At 37.1% G+C, this 19,381-nt stretch overlaps 1 protein-coding gene across 4 annotated transcripts in view; it reads left to right on the top strand.

Moving 5' to 3' along the window:
* Nucleotides 1-19,381, top strand: part of SNX24 (sorting nexin 24) — a 92,225-nt gene that overhangs the window by 46,267 nt on the left and 26,577 nt on the right. For 3 of the 4 annotated variants that reach the window (XM_015653486.2, XM_015653485.2, XM_015653487.3), the window contains exons 2-3: nt 2,048-2,131; nt 8,952-9,056. In XM_015653486.2, the coding sequence (XP_015508972.1) occupies nt 2,069-2,131; nt 8,952-9,056 (168 nt within the window). In that variant the 5' untranslated portion in view covers nt 2,048-2,068. The remainder of the gene's footprint in view (nt 1-2,047; nt 2,132-8,951; nt 9,057-19,381) is intronic. The other variant, XM_019005290.1, reaches the window with a different exon arrangement.

The following is a 19,381-nucleotide window of genomic DNA, read 5'->3' on the forward strand; positions in this document are numbered from 1 at the left end:
ATGATCCAACTATTCTCCTTTATGAAAGCACGGGTTTTTAGATTTCAGAGGGACAGATATTTCTCTGAAGGTGCACATAGGAATAAAATCAAAATGGAACTGAACATGCCAACCTGTGATTCACAAGAAAGTTACCTGCCAAGGGAGTGCTTATAGCTGAAGCAGGAGTCTCTTAGACTTCTCCAAATTGCTTGGCAAACCCTGTAGCCAACAGAAGTGCTAAATTTAAAGTGGTGAGTAGCTCTTAGCTGACTGAGGTGAAAGTGTGTGTTTTGAGTTCTTCATAATTCCTGGAGATTTAATAGCAAGTACATACAAAACTATTGCAACACCTTAGCTAGAGACTCACAATAACTTTTCACTTAACTATTTTCATATTTTGTTCTCAATTTTTTCTAACAAGTTATCCTTAAAACTCCCTTGTTCTTGTGCAATCCAAAAAAATTGTTTCTTGCAGAACTATTTATTTCATATTATGTGTAGAATATGAAATACAAATAATATTTTCTGCTCATTTAATTAGCATGTTAAGTCTTAACTAAAGAAAAATGTCTGCATTAGTTTTCCTTTGCACAGGATTCTCTTTACAACTCTGAACTTAATAAAATAAGTTGTAGGGATGCCTTAGAGTTTTTTTCATGTGTAGAGGAAAATTGTTTAATAGCCACTGGCTGTTCTTTCAAAGTAGTCCAAATAGATAGGAGGGGGAAAAAAAGCAGTGCAACCAAAGAAGGTCATCTGTGTGTACTGTTAGGACACAGACATAGTCCTATTCAAAGATGCAAAATGTAGCACAGGTTATTACAGCAACTCAAATGAATTTTGGTAATGTAAATGTTGGTGTGAAATGATTATCGTCCTATCCATACTGCTTTCAAACACAGGCAAAAGCATTTCAATCTGGATTAGATAAAATGCTGTCTGTTTTTAATATTGTTTGGCTAGCCAGTGAAAGCCATAGCTTTTTGACCTGTTTCAAAGGCAGGTTCTAGTGAACAATAGAGTTAATCCAGTATGATATGTCAGTGTTTGCTCTGATTAATGCTAACTGGGCATGTTGTGACAGAAAACCCTTTTTTCTGCATTCAGGCGTAAACACTGCTTGCAAATTTATTTCAAAGAACATTTTATTTGGCTAAGTGTTGGGTCTCTATGTGATCATCTGTGCTGAACATTGTTTCTCATCATCCTGAAAATAATTATTTCCAAAATTTTCTGGGCTAAACAGAAAACAACTCATAGATAGAATAGTCACTTTTTCTGTATTACAGCTCTGCTGATTTTGTCTTCATTTAATAGACCATATTTTCTTGAGTACCTCAAAATATTTCTCATCACTTGCCCTCAAAACTGACCTGCTGACCTGAGAATCAAGAAAATGTCATGTTAGTGACTACTAATTAGTGGATCCAGAGAGTTGCTTCTCCTGGCCTTTCAACCTTCCTGAGGCAGCAACAAAAGCTGTCACATGTATCATACAAAGAAAACAAGCATTTGCCATGTGTGCATTTTATTTTGTTTTTTCCTAGAGTATACACAGCACAAGTTCAATTGAGACTAGAGATGAATTTGTAGGTTAGGAGGAAATTAGCCTCCAATATAGTATTTGCATTTATTTCTCTATTTTCATGCTAACATAATGCATATATTAGTATGCTGTATTGTAAGAAGGGGAAAAGAGTTAATCTCTATTTTTCTTTCTCCCTGTTTTTTTCTGTTCCTACCATTCCTTTTTATATTTTTTATTGGTTTAATGTATGTTGCCTCTTTCTGAAAGGAGGTATTTTAATGCTTAGTTTTTAATATAAAGCATATAGTCCATGCTTAATCTGTTTTTTTTATATGTTTGTCGAACAAACATGTTAAAAGAAGATTCAGCCATATTTACCATTAATCACTGTTGTACTTCTGCAAATCATGAGGCACACTGGGTTTTTTGGTACTACTCAGAAGAATGACTGTGGTAAAATGTGACTGTCACAGCCATGTCACTGAACTGTTTTATGCAAGTAACATTACCCTCTTTTTTATTATTTATAATTTTCAGGTCTTTAAAATAGAAGTGCTGATGAGTGGAAGGAAACATTTTGTGGAGAAGAGGTATAGTGAATTCCATGCACTTCACAAAAAGGTACTGATCCTTTTCTTTATAATCTGTAGCTTTATTTTGCCTCAGTGATGTTTTCCTCTCTCTTGTAATAGTAACTATACATGGTTTATCTTAAATACATCCTGTGATCCATGCCTCTGGAAATTAATTCCTATCTCAATTTCTTCTCTGTTTTGTAGAAGGGAGTGATGCTTTCTCACATGTCACTAAGTCTCCGTTTCTTTTTTATTATTGTTTGCATGCTGTATAGCTAAAATGCCTATCTGCAGTATGTTTTTGTCGTCTTGTAAAGTCACGTTCCAACCACAAATAAGTAGAGTGGTACTTTCCCCAGTTAGGCAAATAATTTGTTTATTTTATAAATTTTATTGCTTACCTGCCATATGCAAATATGAGGAAAAAAACTTTTGTACTTGAAGAAACCAGACATGAAAATGATTGAATAAACTACCTCAATTAATGTAATATAAAATATCTGCTAAGCTTGTCTACTGAATCGTCTTAGTAACATATAGAAGGGAACTTGGTACTTTCAAGGCTGGTTATCCACTAATAAATCTTTATATTTCTTTGACCAGTGTTAAAGGAAAAGTATGATTTTTTTCTCTCCAAGCTGAACTGAATGCTGCTGTGCTGTTGTGCTGCTGAAAGGCAAGCTTTACTTTTCTACTTTATGGAGGCCAAGTATTGTGAAGGAGAATTCTGGAGGAGCATTGCAGCCCATTACTGGCAGTGGGGCTGTAATGAAGAGCTTCAGTCCTAGGATCTGGATTAACTAAACACCTCTTGGTTTGTAGGTCTGAGTGGCAATGGAGTGTGGGCACAATCAGCAGCTTTGACTGATGCTGCTTGCCTTCATTATGGAAAAGCTTCCTCTGCAAACAACAGAGACCAGCATGGGTATTTACACCTCCTGTCAGTGCAACATCAGAGGAGTTTATTTCCACCAGTATGTTTGCTGGTTGTCCTGAATTAGCTCAGGAAAGAAACTAGCCTGGTGCTACAGAGGATGAATTTGCCAGGCTTTTAAGGTGCATAGGTTTTAGCAAACTTGTCCGAGCAAAAGATAACTATTGACCCATCAGAAGTCCAAAAACAAGAACCATTTACTTTACTGAGCTGTAATTAAGATGTACTAGTGCTTCTTGCTTATTTGCTTTTTGCTTCAGTAGTGGTATCATCTGCCTCTTATTGATACTTATTTCCTTGTTTATTGTTTTAATACGGATGTGTCTTATGTTGTCATTCTTGTGTTCATATTACATATGGAACTAAATAAGCAACAGTGTCAGAAACAGTAAAATAACTCACTCACCCACCACTAAGCCTTGCAATATATGAGTACTTTGTTTTACAAATGAGAATAATTCTGCAGTTGCAGGTAAAGCAGATGAATAGAGTTTATACAATGAAATAGGCTAAGGAAACAATAAGAGGGAAAAATCAGGATTTACATCCTTAAAATTTGCCCTATCCAAGCAGGTAGGATCCTGTTGTTAGAATAGTATAGTATTGTATAATGCAATGTCGTACAGAATTAGAATTAGAAATATAATTTAATATTTTCAGTTGGAAAAGATGTACAACAATTATACAGTCCAACTGCCTAAGCAATGCAGGGATGATCAGAAAGTACAGCATTATGTTAAGGGCATTGTTCAAATGTCCCTGATAGGCTTGGAACATCCACCACCTCTTCCAGAAGCCTGTTTTGGTGTTTGATCACCCTCTTGGTAAAGAAATGTTTCCTGATGTTCACTCTGAACCTCACCTGGCACAGCTGTGAACCATTCCCAGATGTCCTGTTGCTGGATCCCAGGGAGAAATGATCAGCACCTCACACTCCATTTCCCCTCCATAGGAAGCAATGTGATCACCCCTCATCATACTTTTCTCCAAACAAAGCAAACTCACTGTCCTCGGCCACTTGGCATCTATCTGCTGAGCACCTGCAGGTGGGTCCTTTGCAAGCAGAAGAGAAGAAAAGCCGACACCAAGGCTGGATCTGGAAGAGGGAGGAGAAGGCCTGTGGTTGTGGGCAGAAGCCTTTCCTAGGCTGCTTACCATCAGGGTAAGCCCCATCCACAGCTGTTCCTTCACAGGGGCAGGACTTTGTACTTCTCCTTCTTGGGCTCCTGCTGTGGCAGAGTATGACTCTCATGTGATGTAGAGAGCAGCACCAAATTGCTGCTCCAGGCAAGAGGAGAGATTTGGGAACCACCATAGCGAGGCTGCACCAGGCAGTGCAGGCTGGTAGGAGAGCAGAGCCCAGGGACATGGGGCAGAAGGTACAGAGAAGAGGAGCCAGGCCTGAGACAATGAGCAGTGGGTCAGGGCCTGGCTCTGGAGACCCCCAAATAGAAACACCTGTCCCAGGACCACCTGCAAAGATGCTGGCATGGAGCTGGACAGAACTTGCCTTTAGAGGATCAATGAAACAGTATCTGGCACAAGTAGAAAGACCCATCAGCATTAGCATTCCATCCTACCTAGCAAAAAAGTGAAAAGGGGTGAGGATAGAATCTATACTTTTAACAACACTGAGACTTTTCCTGTAGGTTTATGCATTTAATTTCAATAGCTGGGGCTGGAAGCTTTTGAAGGCTGGCAAATGCCACAGCTGATGGCTACTTTAGCCATATTCCAAGATACCTTCCAACATCACTTACATGGTGCTGCGCTCTTGTTTGCTGGAGAGGCCTTGGGGGTCTCTTTTCCTTCTCTTCAGGAGTTGCTGTGACCATTCAGAGGAGAATTTACTGCCATCTTGAAGTGACAATCCTGGGCACAGCCTTACCTGACTCAGCCTGGGGCTCTTCTTGCTCTGTAGAATGGCAATGGGAGCTGAGGGGAGGCTGACAGGATCCTCACCAGCAGCAGTGGAGAAGGTGGCCTTTCTGCTGCTGCATTGCACAGCAACACATGCACACTGCTGCATCAATGTCACTGTGCAGTTTTGGAGGGACACCCCCAGCATCCAGCCCAGCAGCTCTGCATCCATCCTGCGTTTGGTTGGGATGGTTGTGATGGTGTCTTCCACCATGGCTCATCCAATGCAGTTGCCAAATATCTCCACCTTCTGATGGATCCAGGGTTGCAGTGTATGGAGGAGCATTGCATGGTTCTGAAAGCAATTTAACGAGCAGGGAGGCTGGATGCCGCCCACAGGACCCCTGAGCACTCCTTGAAGCCCACCTTTGTTGTGCTCCAGGATGATGGAGGTCCTGGGTAGCTGGATGTCCCAGAGCCACTCCCACCTTGTGGATGATTCATGGCGTAGTGGGGTGTGGTGATATACTCCAAGCAGTCATCATCCAGCTGCAACAATTGCAAGACTGACAGTATCCTCCTCTTGCAGACGGGGTGCTCAGGTTTGTTCTCAGTCCAACACAGGATGGACAGGTAGCAGAACTGGTGGAGTGTCCACATCACACAACAGGCCTTCTCCCAGCTGTCCAGACAAGACAGGACAACAGGTCAAACTTCACTGTAGTTTCTCGAGCTGCACAATAAAACATAAAAGTCATGGATGACTGCAGTCTCACTCTCATATTTGTCTTCTTGTACAACACTTTTACTGCAATAACTCCTTTTGCAGAGATTTCTTAGAACACCAGAAAAACCATAAATGATACCCCCTTTCTGTCTCTGCAGAAATAGTAGCAAAATTAACAAACCTGAAAAACAGATATTCTAACCAGGCACTTTGCACCATGTTTCAATTTGTTTAATGTTCTCATTCACTTCCTGTCTGTTTATATTACTCTGGAAATGGATAATGACTTTTTTCTTATTTGTTCCCTGCACAGATGCAAAACATTTAGCATATTTTGGCAATAATATACCTTTGTAATAAGTCTTACTTTTTGAAGTTGTAAAATTTTGTTTAGTATTTGTAAATATTTGGTTAGTATTGTTGAACAGTTTGTGCTCTGTGCCTTAGTTCTTTCAGTGTTACAGGAGTCCTAGAGAAAGCATTTGCATCAGTTTGCGATCAGCATGCCAATACGGTATTTATCTTCTGATCCTCTCTTCCCCTTTAATTTAAAATGTACGTTTCATTCTAAATTGCTGTGAGTACCTGGCAGTTGGAAAGGTCTCTTTAGACTTGCCGCATATTCAAGGTGCCCTTAGTGTTGGAGATGTCTGTAGTGCATAGGAGAAACAAAGCTTCTGTAGAGAACACCTGTGGTAGAAAATGGGCATAGAGGCTGATAAGGAGATTGTGCCTTTCACTGGAGAACAGCATGCCTCACTGGCATTGTGTGGAGGAAGGAGGACTCTGTTGCTCAAAGAAGATGTTATTCATTCATCAGAATGCCAATCAGTGTTTTGATTAATTATATGTTTTAAAAAGAGCTGTTTCTAAGAACATGTCTGGATTTCCCTCTGTCTTGAGTTTGATCTGTCATAGATTCCAGTTTGTAAAAGAGTAAATCCTGTACCATCTGGCTGTAGTGGAAAAGGTATAAAGCATTTTCAAGACTGCCATGTTACACAAAGAGTGCAGGTTTTTCTTTTGGCAGAAACCACCCACAGATGTTGGCTTCTATGAAATAGTTTGCATAGGCCATTATGCTTTTCCTTGATTATGAACAACAAACCTTTCCTGTCAGGCTATGCACCATTCACATTACAGTATTGTATATAAGTCTGAACAAAAGTGTTATTATACTCATGTGGAAAGTTTTTTTAGCAAGAATTAAATTATTTCTAGCTGTATACCATAGTTAAAAATACGACCATTTGTTCATATTTATTCCCAAATATCTTTTTATACTTCTTTTCCTGTTCATTATTAGATATTGGTAGTTATTTTTAGGGACAATAATGCTAGAAGGTCACAGTATTAAAACTACTGCAGTGAAATTTGCAAAAATCTGAAGTTTAAAATATTTTTAAAACAGGTTTGTTTTGCAAATTGTCTGTAATTTTAATATAACTAGTGTATACTGTAAATTATATTGTATTCTCACAATTGGACATATAACTTTTACTTGATAATGTGAGCCACCTTTAAGTCTTTCTGGAAATAAAGACTACAGTATGTCAATAAGTGTTAGGTCAGTATTACAGACAGGAAGGTACTGTGGGCAATAATAGACCTCAGTTAAATATGTTTTGTTTTGGGCAGGGACAAGTCTGAAGGAATACAGCTAATGCATATCTGGTTTTGCTTAATATTCCTTGACATTGTTATAATTATTTGTAGCAAAATATATGACTGTGTTCTTTTAAGCATAAGAAAGTCAGCTTTTGAGATATCTTTTGTATATCTGTATAATGCTGGCTTTATACTTACAACCAGTATCTATGCCAGCACATTAAGTAGTTGGGTTTTGGATGTTTTATATGTAATTGGCCCGTAGAACACAAAAGGATTGTTAATCATCAGCTGAGTTACCAGCCACAGGGTATTTATCTTGTAAGCAGCTAGGTCTTGGTGGACGTTTGTATAGTTTCAGATTTGTCTGCACTCATCTGGAGCATTCTCCTCATTTGTTGCTCACCTGCAGGTGCTGTCATAGTTCACAACAGCGGTGACCACAGTTTCTTCCACATCCTCAATCAATTTAGAGGGAAAAACGGGGGTTGTATTCTGGTTTTAAGATCAGTCAGTAAACGTAGCTGGGTTTGGAGTTTTATTTTGGAGTGTTGTTTTTCTCATTTCACATTTAATTTTAATTTAGCACTGTTAAGAAATAAGGAAGTTGCAAAATGTTTCCAGACCAATTGAGGTTTCCCGGCTGCAGTTTCGATACTTGTGATTGCAGAGACGTTGATATGTTGCCACTGCTTTTTCCTATAGTGACATCTCAGCAAGCTCAAAGATGAAATGTAAATTCTCAGTCTCCCATGGGTATGCATGTCAAAGTCAATTTTGAGTTTCTTTCCTTGCATTCTTTGCTTCAGATTTACTCAGAGGCAATATCCAATAGAAAGAATGCCACCTTCTATTAAAATGCTATGGAGTCTATTTCAGTTATTATTTTTGCCCTGTAGTTTTGAGGAAAACATTAGTATTTTTTGGGTTCAAAAAAATATGTTGATCCAGTAAGAAAATTTTTTAGTGTTGCCAGGTTGCATGTTTATGTCTATCTATATGCAACCATATGTATGCATATATATAAAATATATATATGTGTGTGTTTTTATATATATATATATATATACACACAGACATTATTTATAGATCTGTGTAGATACATGTATGAGCTTTCCTGTGGGAATCTTTAGAGGAATAGTTATGGACCTCTCTTTGAAATATAATCAGTGACAATCTTGCTAATCTCTGTGTAAGATATTAAACACAGACTGTCAATCTGTTGGTACACTTGGAGAAAATGGATATTTTGCTCTCTTGATTGCTGTCTCTCTAGAGAAATGGTTAGTACTCCCTGCATTTTTCACACCTTGTTCGTAAGTGCCTAAATCCGGAGTTAGAAACTATCATGGTGTGTTCACTGCACTTAGCAAGATAATTTCTGGTTATGTCATGGTGATGTTGTAACATACTGTCCCAGGTAGACTTGTGGGAAACTCCAATTCCAAGTATTCTCATGTAGTGGTTGCCATTTTATTTTCAGGCTGTTAGTCAACAAGAAATTGTTAGCAGGGTTCCTCTTTCACATCCAGGGGAACTGGATGTGAAGATTTTAAACCATGCTCTGTAGGTGTGACATCTGCTACTATTTCAGGGAGACGATTGTAACTTTATTTCTATCGTGTTGTCCTTAATACCTAGGTTTTTTACATTGTTAAATGAACTTGTTTATTTTAAATTGACGTTATTGTACTTTGTTTCTATCTTTTTTTGTTTGTTTGTTTTTTTGTCTTTCAGCTCAAGAAGTTCATAAGAACACCAGAAATCCCTTCAAAGCATGTGAGAAACTGGGTCCCCAAGGTCCTGGAGCAGCGTCGACAAGGCTTGGAATTGTACTTGCAGGTGTGTCTTCTTGAAGCCTGCTGAAAGTAATAGCTGCTTCTGTTTCCAGAGCATTAGAAAGTATGAAGTGTGGCATTTTACTGATAGGCAATTTTAGAGGTGGGAAGTGATCTGGGTACTTACCAGCAGCAGTGATTTCTGTTCACTTAGCAGGACTACCAGCTGGAAAACCAGACTGTTTTGCATTTTTTTTCTGATTTTTCCAAAGGCTGTTCATTGACTTTGGTGACCCTTCATTTTCATCTGCCTAAAATAGGAAAAATAATGTTACTCTTTCCAAACTTGTTCTAACTATACCAATCAAAATTGTTGCAGAAAAAATATAAGGAGGCTTAATTTAGCTGTATTTAGACAGACTAGGGAAGCATCAGCTCATCAACTTCATATCACTCTGCTATACGTGCTCATATATGAATTGTTTGTCTAGCTGAAATAGGCACCTGTCATCTCATATTAATCTCAGTTGGTTTGGATATTTGCATTTTAAGTCTTAGGTTCTACCTAGATGGGTCATGATTTTGATAAAGACAATAAAAGGAATGATGCAGTTGTATAGACATCTAAATAGATCAGGAATAAATCCCATTCACTTTTAATAAATGGAATTTCTTTTGTCACCATGATTGCTTTAAAAAATGCCTTGTAGTGTAGGTTCACAGCTATTTCTCTAGGGGCAAAGCCTGATGAAGGTGTTACTCTAAACCTGTTCCCAGTTCACTGCACTTTCAGCTGCACTAATGCAAGTGCTGTTTTACTGAAGGGGATCATAGAAATAATGTGTCAAAACATAACTCTTTTGGGAGGAAGGCAAGAGTAACAGTCTTCTATTTTTACTCACATCAGCCACTTGCAGTAAATTTTTGGTTTTTTCTTATTTCCATACAGCTTTCTTTTGGACATAATCACTACTAAGGCACATGTACCAATTTGTCTTAAGCAGTTGATTTCATTAAAAGGATAGAGAGGTAATTTGGCTATCCCTTGTTAATTGCTGATAAACTGTAAAATAACATCTCCCCCTACTGGAAGAGTTAGTCAACTCTTGTTCTTTTGCAGTCTTGCACATTTAATTAAGTCTTCCTGTATTCTATTGCTGTTGGCTGTCATAGGAACATGCAATGGTTTAAGTTGGAAGGGACTGCTGGGCATCATCTCTTTAAAATATGACAAGCCTGTAAGTTATAACCATACTGATGTGCATACTAATTTAAACAAGGAGAAAAGTTGTTAATACTTTTGTCAAAATTATAAATTTGTTCCCAGTAATAGAAAGCAGAATTAATCATCAGTGAAATTTTAACTTTTAAGATAATTAGAGCCTGATTCTAGACAATGAAAAGTTCATAGCTTCAGTGTTGAGATATTTTTAATAGTGCCAAGCATTTACCAAAGTTCAATGTAGAAATATACTACAATTTCAGAAGACACAATCTGTTTTTTATTTAACATCATGTATATAAAATATTGCAAACACATTTTCAGGTGGTACTAGTGACAGTTAATCTGTAGGAGCTGTTTGGCTGTTACTGTCACTAGTCAGCAGTGGTGCTTGTAGCCAGACATTTGTGTAGCAGATAAACTTGTAGGAAATCATGCCAGTCATTACTTGTTTTGTATAAAAAGAGCAGAACCATATGCAAATATGGAGCTATTACATAGATGTAATGTTCAATGAATTTGTTTTAGCATGCCATGCCAGTGGCCATCAAATACAATCCTCTACCTGACATGGTCTAACCATGTTGGATTCTTAACATATTTCTAATAAAATAGTTGTCTATAATTAAATACACATAAAAATATTGACATGAAATGAAAGTAGTACAATCACCCTACTAAGTAGTAAAGAAAGCAAGACATTCCCCTAAGGCAGAAGGTACTGCAGTTGCCAGGACCTTGTTACTTCTTTGTGACCTTTTCATGATGAAACCGCCCTTTTAAATCCTTTCAGCGCAGGTTGTTTGTTTCTTGGAGTGGATGGACAGGAGCTCACAAACATTTCATTATATCTTTCTGAACAGTAGCAAAATTACAAATAAAGTATTATTAAATTGTGAGCTACAAAGAGTAGCTTTTTTTAATGTATCAGTAGCCACTGCCAGCTAATTGTCATAAGACTGCTTATTTTACTCTTGTTTTTGAAAGGTTGGGTCAGGACTTTTTCTTGTTATAATAGACCAATTTTCATGGAATTTTGAAAGAATGATTTATCTTTCACTGTTTTTTAAGTAAGACTTCCATATTTTACAAGTCTGACTGGAATGTGCAACTTTTTTATGCTGTGAAACAATTGACTAGAAGCACTAATATGCTTAGTAATTCAACTGCATGTATAATAATATTTACAGAGACCTTGTGAATACTGAGAACAACCAACTGACTGACAAAAGGAAAGAAGGATTATGTTTAATTTATTAATGAGGAAACAGATGCAAAGATAAGTGAATGACAGATGGGGGCCCCAAACATTCAAGCAAATTAGTATGAAAAAATAAGCTATTGCTACTCTGCTTATCATGGTAAATGTCTCTGTGCATGATCTTGAACTATAGCATAAAGGACTTAAGCTGAGTTGATTTAGTCTTTGCTAAATAAGACAATCATAAAATCACAGAATAAATGGAATTGGAAGGGACCCACAAGGATCATTGAGTCCAACTCCTGGCCTGCACAGGACAGCCCAAAAGTGTCCATGTGCCTGAGAGCATTGTCCAAGCACTTCTTGCACTGCTGGGCTGGTGCTGTGACCACTTCCCTGGGGAGCCTGTTCAGTGCCCAGACACCCTTTGGGTGAAGAACTTTTCCTGATATCCAACCTAAACCTCTCCTGACACAGCTTCAGGCCATTCCCTTGGGTGCTGTCACTGGGCACCACAGAGAAGATTGATCAGTGCCTGTCCCTCCTCTTCCTCTCATGAGGATGTTGAAAATGAGGTCTCCCCTCAGTCTTCTTTAAATCTCAAAACACCTGTTACTGCCAGTAGAAGAGCACTAAACCAGCTTTTATTACCTTGTGGTGTCCATCAACTAGGTAGCTATAGTTGCTTATATATCTGAGCTTTTAGTTTGCTGTAGAGGAGAGATAAGAATCCAGGTGGTTTTGATTTTAAATTTGTAAAATAAATCACTGGGTTACATTATTGCTGACAAAAATCTCTCTTTATAGTAGTTTTAGTCTGCAGTAAGATTTGAACTTAATATTTATTTATGGTTAGAAATACCTTCTCTTGATGAGCTTCATGAGGAGCTGGGTGATGGAGGAAGGAAGAAGCATAAGGATTTTAAGCAGTTGGTTGTATAAGGCACCTATAATCTGAGAAGGGCTGCCAAAAGTATCTGGCCTGAAAGGCTGTGACTCCTCATAGTAGTGACTGTAGATAAATGTATTTGCTTGAATGTACCAGAAGGTGAAGGTAAGTGTGGAAGATGATGGAGCATTGTGGCTTCTGGATGGTGTTTGTTTGGTTTTGGATTTTTTCATCCGCTGTCCAATCTTGGACTGTTACCACAAAGCAATACAAAAATATAATTTAGTTTGTGTGTTTTAAATAAGATATAAATAGCTTGAAAACTCCCTCTTCCACAGTTTTTACTGTATCTGAGTTCAGTAAGCCATTTCATAGATGGACCAAGTAAACAGGTAGTTGAGGTCTTATTTTGAACATTAAAGGGTGGCACTGGAGGAACCTTATCTAACTGGCTATCAAAGCAGCTGCATCTGCTTTGGGTCATATCAGTATTTGTTACAAATACATTTGATATGATATACTATTGGAGGAGAAGTTTTTACAGAGCTTATTTCCTGTGAATTGGTAATGGGAAAGAATTTGATCTAGCCACCTGCTCATTTGGAGTTAGGTCATATCCTTGTCCCAGTAAGCTGACACTGGATGTTATTGCCATCCAGGCTGTCTGCCCCGGGGACGTGCCCTTTGACAGGTCTGCCTTTTAGAGTTCAATGGAATAGATATTTTCTAACCCCCTTGGGATGAAGAAATCTCATCATTTGCTGATATCATCAGTCCAACAAGATAACAAGCATCATTTACAGAATCCACTGTGAAGTGGCACCCACACCCCAGCATGAGACTTGGTAGCTGCCACTAGTCTTCACTGCAATAATTTGCTTATAGGGAGAGATTTTGAAGGAGGCCCATTTTTTCTATTAGTTTCAGGGTACTAACTCATTTCATGTGGTCTGGGTGACCTGAAGAAATTCTTCTTGTGACTAGCAAGGCTCTAATATAAAACAGAGAGTTGTAGACCTTCTGAAGTGCTCTATATATATGTAGCGTCTCTATGTGCATATGTCTCTAACCAGAGTTAATATGTAGAGCTAATATTTCTCTCTTGGCTGAGGTCAAGAAAACATACTTGCCTTTTATTTATTCTTGAACTTTTTACAAAGAGAGCAGTCCTGATTCCTGGAGATAAGATTGGTTAAAGTGCTCCTTGGCTGTGAGACATGAAGACTTGATGAACTTCAACATTCCAGTATTTTCAGGAATCCAGATCTTAAAAATGAATTATGGCATTTATGAAACTGGACTAGAGATTTGTTTTCCATTTAAGGAAATAATCTGGAGATCTGAGAAGCACTTTGACCTATATTTCAGTATTCTTCAGAATGCAATTCTCTTTAAAAATATTTTAACTACCAATACTTCCTGAAAAACATAAGTAAAACCATATCTGTTATGATTTTATTCTTAAGAAATTAAAATCCAATCCTATACTCCTTAGCTGTCTTAGTTTTTAGCAGGGTGGAGTTAAGAAAACAGTGAATGGGATAATGTAATGAATAATGTGTAGTTGCTTTATGAGTAAGCTCATCAGAAATAAAAAGAAGAAAAGTACATGTTATTATTTTGCATTTTTTTACTCTTTTTGGGGGAACAGTTCAACTGCAACTGCAAAAAAATGAGGACAAATGAGCTATTTCTGTAGTTAGTTACACTGCAGAGGAGAAACTGTCAATAAGAAAATCTGGCTCAAGGTGTCATTTCTTCATGGGCCACTGTGATTTCCTTTAATTACTTCAATTAGCATTGATACAAAATTCTTTATGGTAAAGTTTAAATAAGTAAATAATCTTTTCTGACTGGACAGTGGGTATGAACAAAATTTTTGTACTATTTTCTTTTGAGTTGTTCTAATTTTGGGACGTTGTTTCATAAACGTTTCAGATTCAGTTAAAAAATACTGAAAGGTTCTTTTTGTTGACTTGAAAACTCCATTGCAGAGCATTTCAGACCTAATACAGCATTTCATATTCAGCTGGGGATAAGAATTGTGCTTTCATTGAGCTTCAGTTGTTGCCCCTTTTCACTATCATTCTGAGGGCTGTGTTAATGTGATTTCTCAGGGGTGTTTTATCAAATTGTGAAGAAAAAGACTTTTCCATCACCTTGTGGGGAGTTTCATTAGTTCTTCACTGCTTAACTGATTCAATTTCTGTTGACCTCTTGCTATTCTAACAAGAAGGCATGTGAACTCAGCCATTTATAACCTTGCCCATTGTCAAGAAGACTGGAGAGATCTCTGCTCTAGGATGAGGCATCTAGGCTCCTGATGCCAGTGTGCAAGTACTTCACATAGTGTGTTAGCTAGAACTCTGCCTTTCAGTAGCCAGATATGCTGGTTCTGTAACTGCAGCTGAAATCCTGCTTCAGAACTCTCTTGCCTGGATTAGGATCAGAAAAGAGATTTATATGGGGAAAAGAAATCCTTGGTGATGTACATGGTTTTTCATTGTTTTTCTCTTCTCTTTGTGAAGTAGAGGTAAAAATGGTCTCATGGTAGTACATAAAAGCTGTCTGAGCTCTCTTAAGCAGAACGAAAACTAGGACTTCATATAAAGACACGAAGATCTTGATTGTGGCTTCAGCTGATATGGATGTCTAGGATCAGATATAATCTGTAAGTGCTTTCTAAGTGGAACAGTTTTTGATGTTACATATGTAATTTCTGTAGAGGTGCACTGGTGCTGTTGGAGATGTTTAGAGTTATTGAGATCTCTGTGTCTGATATGTGCACTTTTATGAGACATTTTATTGGCTTTATTTTTTTTCAATAAAAATGAATCAAGTTGCTTACTATTTAATTATGGAAATGCAATGGCAAAATGATCTTAGAACTAGTCAATGATCATTCAACTATTTAAATTTTATTTGCGTGGTTCACATTCATCACATTTATCCATTCTGTCCATGTCCATTCATCACATTTATCCATTCATTACAGTTTTTCTTCCTTTATATTCTCAATATTTCCTTTATATTCTCATTCTGTATCAAGCATTTATTTGTTCCCATATACCTGTGTGCCTTCACCAGAGGCACACAGGTATATGTGCCTCTGGCAAAATTTTGAGTTAGTTCAATTGGAAGACTGGAAAGGTCCCAATATGTAGGGACAGCCTATATCAAGCATAGAATGTCCTGTAGTTGGAAATAACTTTTGAAGCCGATTTTGTTTTGAAGAAAAATGCCATGTATGGTCTTGCACATTTATACTCCTCCTTGGTATCTGTTTATAGCCATTTTGGGATATAGGATACACTGCTAAATGGATCTTTGGTCTGAAACAATGATTTTTCATATATAATCCTTAAAGTAATTAGAGACATGCATGTGTTTCAGCTTGTTATTAGATTTGTTTAAACATTAACATGTTTTCAAGAACTGAGGCCTGTATGTATCATGAACACTATCTAAAAAGAAAAAGGAGTAATTGTGTGGTTGATAAGACATATTTGAATAATTGAGATAGATAGATAGATAGATAGATAGATAGATAGATAGATAGATAGATAGATAGATAGATAGATAGATAGATAGATAATGAAGAGGTATGCAGGTGATGTGACTACAAAGCCACTTGTAAAGGCTAATGCTTTTTCTGACCAAATGCTTGGGAGGTAATTGGTTATATACTTAAAAGCTGAATTCAGAGGTTGACATTTTAAGCTATGAAGGTTTTGTGCAAAATGTGGGCTTTTTTTTTATTATTCCCCTCCTTCTTCTGTGTGTACCTGACCTGTGGGTTTTTTTCCCCACTAGGCTTCTGTTTAACCATTCCCCATATCCGATAGCAGATCACTTTGACTTCTTTGTGTCATTCATTAGGCACCACAAAGGTTTCTGCAGAGGCAGTCCTTCCCTTTGTCCTATGTACACATTCCCTTTGTCCTATGTACATATTCACTGTTATGGTCTATTTCTAAGTAATTTAAGACCAAACCGGCTTATTTGCAGAAAGAAAATTCCCATCAAGTCCAGAAAAGATGCTTATCTTCCTGATTGCTATTTCTGGAAACCAGATTTATTTTAAATACAGGTAAATATGCTGAGAAGAAAGGGTTTAGCACTAGAAAGTTGCAAAAAAACCCCGTGGAATTCAGTGAAATAAGATTTAACTAATATTTTGCTGGAAAGTCTGTTGAATCGTCCACATCTATAAATCACATTTAAAATTATCCAAAATTATGCAGTGTCTTTCATCTCTAACTCCATTTAGTGTGCAATAATCAAGGCTGAACAGTTCCTGTGAGGAGTTCTAAAAGCATTGGTATGATAAGTATAAAAAGACAAAATGTTCTTTGTCCTCATTAAAGATTGTGAGCAGAGTGTTAAATAATATTAATGGCTGGGATTGTCAGTACTTAACAGTACTTTCCTAGTACAAGTGATTTTATTGATCGATACAGTCTCAATGTAACAGGGCAGATTATTCTACTGATTTTATCGAAACCTTAACTAAGTTTGTTAGTGTACCACATATCCTTAAATAGATCTAGATGATGATGTAGATTAAGAAAAGCAGACCACCATCCATCTTTTTTTGATCGGTTAATAACTTAAATCCATCATTGCTGCAACCGGCTTTTTTAAGATTCTGTTGTGCATACGTGTTTCTTTGGTGGGTTTAGATGGCTGTGGATTTTAAAGAAGTGTGCCTGACACATGCAGGATTGCATATTTGTTACAAGGAAGCAGAAAGCCAAAGAAAACAGGGAAGGAAAATAATTCTGTAGATAATTTAAAGGAGACCCATTTATTAAAAGTGTCTTTCTGGAGAGATTTATGAAGAATTATTTGAAGCATGTTTCAAGCATGCTCAAAAAATTACCTGGCTTGTGTTTTAGGACTTAAATTTTTGCTTTTCAACTTGTGCGTTATTGTGATTTATGATTAGTATTTTTTCCTTCTTCTTCAATAACCTGTTTGGTTTTGCTGTATAGAATTGTGCTGCATAAACTCTCTCATTTTACTCTTCTTACATGTTAGAGGTGATCGAAATAAATTTTACTCAGTTAAGCACAGAATTTGCATTAGTAGTTGCCACACATTTAGAAACCATATCTAATCTCTTCTCATTATACTGTGGATCATAGGGATACTGTATTTTACATACTTTTGCCCAAGTTCAGATGAACATCAAAGTGTACTAATCATGCATTTCCATACAGAGAGAAATGGTCTCTGTCACAACTCCATATGCTAAGAATAACTGGAAGGTGTTTAAGAAGAGAGAGAAGGAAATTAATTTCTCTGTCTAAGACACAGTCTATGAAAGCAGAACTAGGGATATTAAAACTCAACGACTGGCACACTCCCATAGTCTGCTGATGACTGTTCTAACAGCCCTGATTCCTTCTAAATCCATATACAATATGAGACACCTAATTCTTTTAGCCATGATGAAAGAAAATGTTGTCACCTTCCTTATCCTGAATGCAGCTCCACATTTGACATGTAGGCAGTAATTTTTCTTTTTCCTGAGTAGGTATTTAATAGATTTGCTTGAACTCTTTGGGGAAGGTGAAGGGAAGTCAAAATTTTTTTGTCCGTTATAGTAAAGAGGGAAGGAAGAAGCAGTAAGTCCTCCAGTCTTATCACCACCTGAAGTTTGGTAGAAAGACTCAAGGTTTTTCCCATCTTTTTAATCAATCCATAGCATTTTAAACCTATTTTCAGTTCCTATTCTGTGATATTTTACATAAGGTAATTCTTATATTTAGTTATACAAATGACTGTTGCTTTTTTAAATTAGACTTTCAAAGCAAGTTAAATCTTAAGGGCTTTTTCTTCAAAATTAGTCTGTGAAGTCAATGAATTGCTAATAAAGGGATAAACTTATTTTCTACTGAAGAAGTATATTATTGCATGTGTAGTGTAACACACTATATTTTCTTAAATGTTGTTCAGTAGTATGCAGCACTAAATTAGAATGTAGTTTAGACCTACATTGCATTGACTTTATGCAATTTGCTAGCATTCTTCTGCATACACTCTTTGTGTGAATGAAGATTCACCATTAATATTCTTTACACAGTTATAAAATGTACATGAATTACACAGTTATAAATGTGAGAGCGAGAGAAAAATGTTCATGAAGAAGGGAATCAATTTTTTTTTTTTTACAGCAGGATTTGAATCTGCACATAAGGCACAGGAAGCCAGAGGAAGAAAACAAAATATGGTATATATGCTGCATAACTGGTACCATTTATTATGTGCTTTGGATGATGAACTCATTCTGGGGGAAAAAGTAGTGTAGGATCATGCTACATGTGTAAGCAGTGTTAAATAAATCCTTACACATAAGGAAGCTCAATTAAAGCTTGATTACCATAATAACTTCATTGTCCAACATTGTCCAGCATTGTTTGTTGGACCTCATTTAACATAGACCATTCTGGAAAAATAAAAAAACAAAACCCAACGTCTGTGGAACTAATCACAGGGGGTTACCAGAAGGGTACTGAAATAAATAAGCAGTAATTCTTGACCTTCTGCTTTAGATGTTGAAAGGAAAAAGCATAGGAACAGAAGAATTTTATGCAAGGACTGCTAAACAAAACATGAGATCTGGTCTATCAGTAGCTAAGAGAGATGAGAAGAGGAAGAGGCAAACAGTCTTCCTCAGATGGGTTGTGGCAGGGTGGTCAGTGAGCCCTCTCCTTTGATTCTGCAGTGAATTTAATGCTCCGGCATTAGATATCATTTCAGTGTGTCTGTGAGTGTTGCCTTTTCTTGGCATTTATGCAGTTTTACATGACTCCTTTCTGAAAGATGTTGAAGGATTTCAGAGTGAACTAAGGGGGAAGGTCCTGTGGTCATGGGTAGTTTAGGAGATTAACAAATGCTTGTTATCTTCTCTGACATTGTCTATCTCTACCCACATCACTGCTGATTGTCTTTTTCTTTCCTTCACTTCTTACTTTCTCTGTTGTCCAAATATAATAAAGATTTAGTTACATGTAAAAAAAAACCTCATTTTACAGTAAACCCATTCATTGCAGAATTTTTTGACTGAGATAG

This window comes from Parus major, chromosome Z, assembly GCF_001522545.3.
Source record: "Parus major isolate Abel chromosome Z, Parus_major1.1, whole genome shotgun sequence".
NCBI lineage: Eukaryota > Metazoa > Chordata > Aves > Passeriformes > Paridae > Parus > Parus major.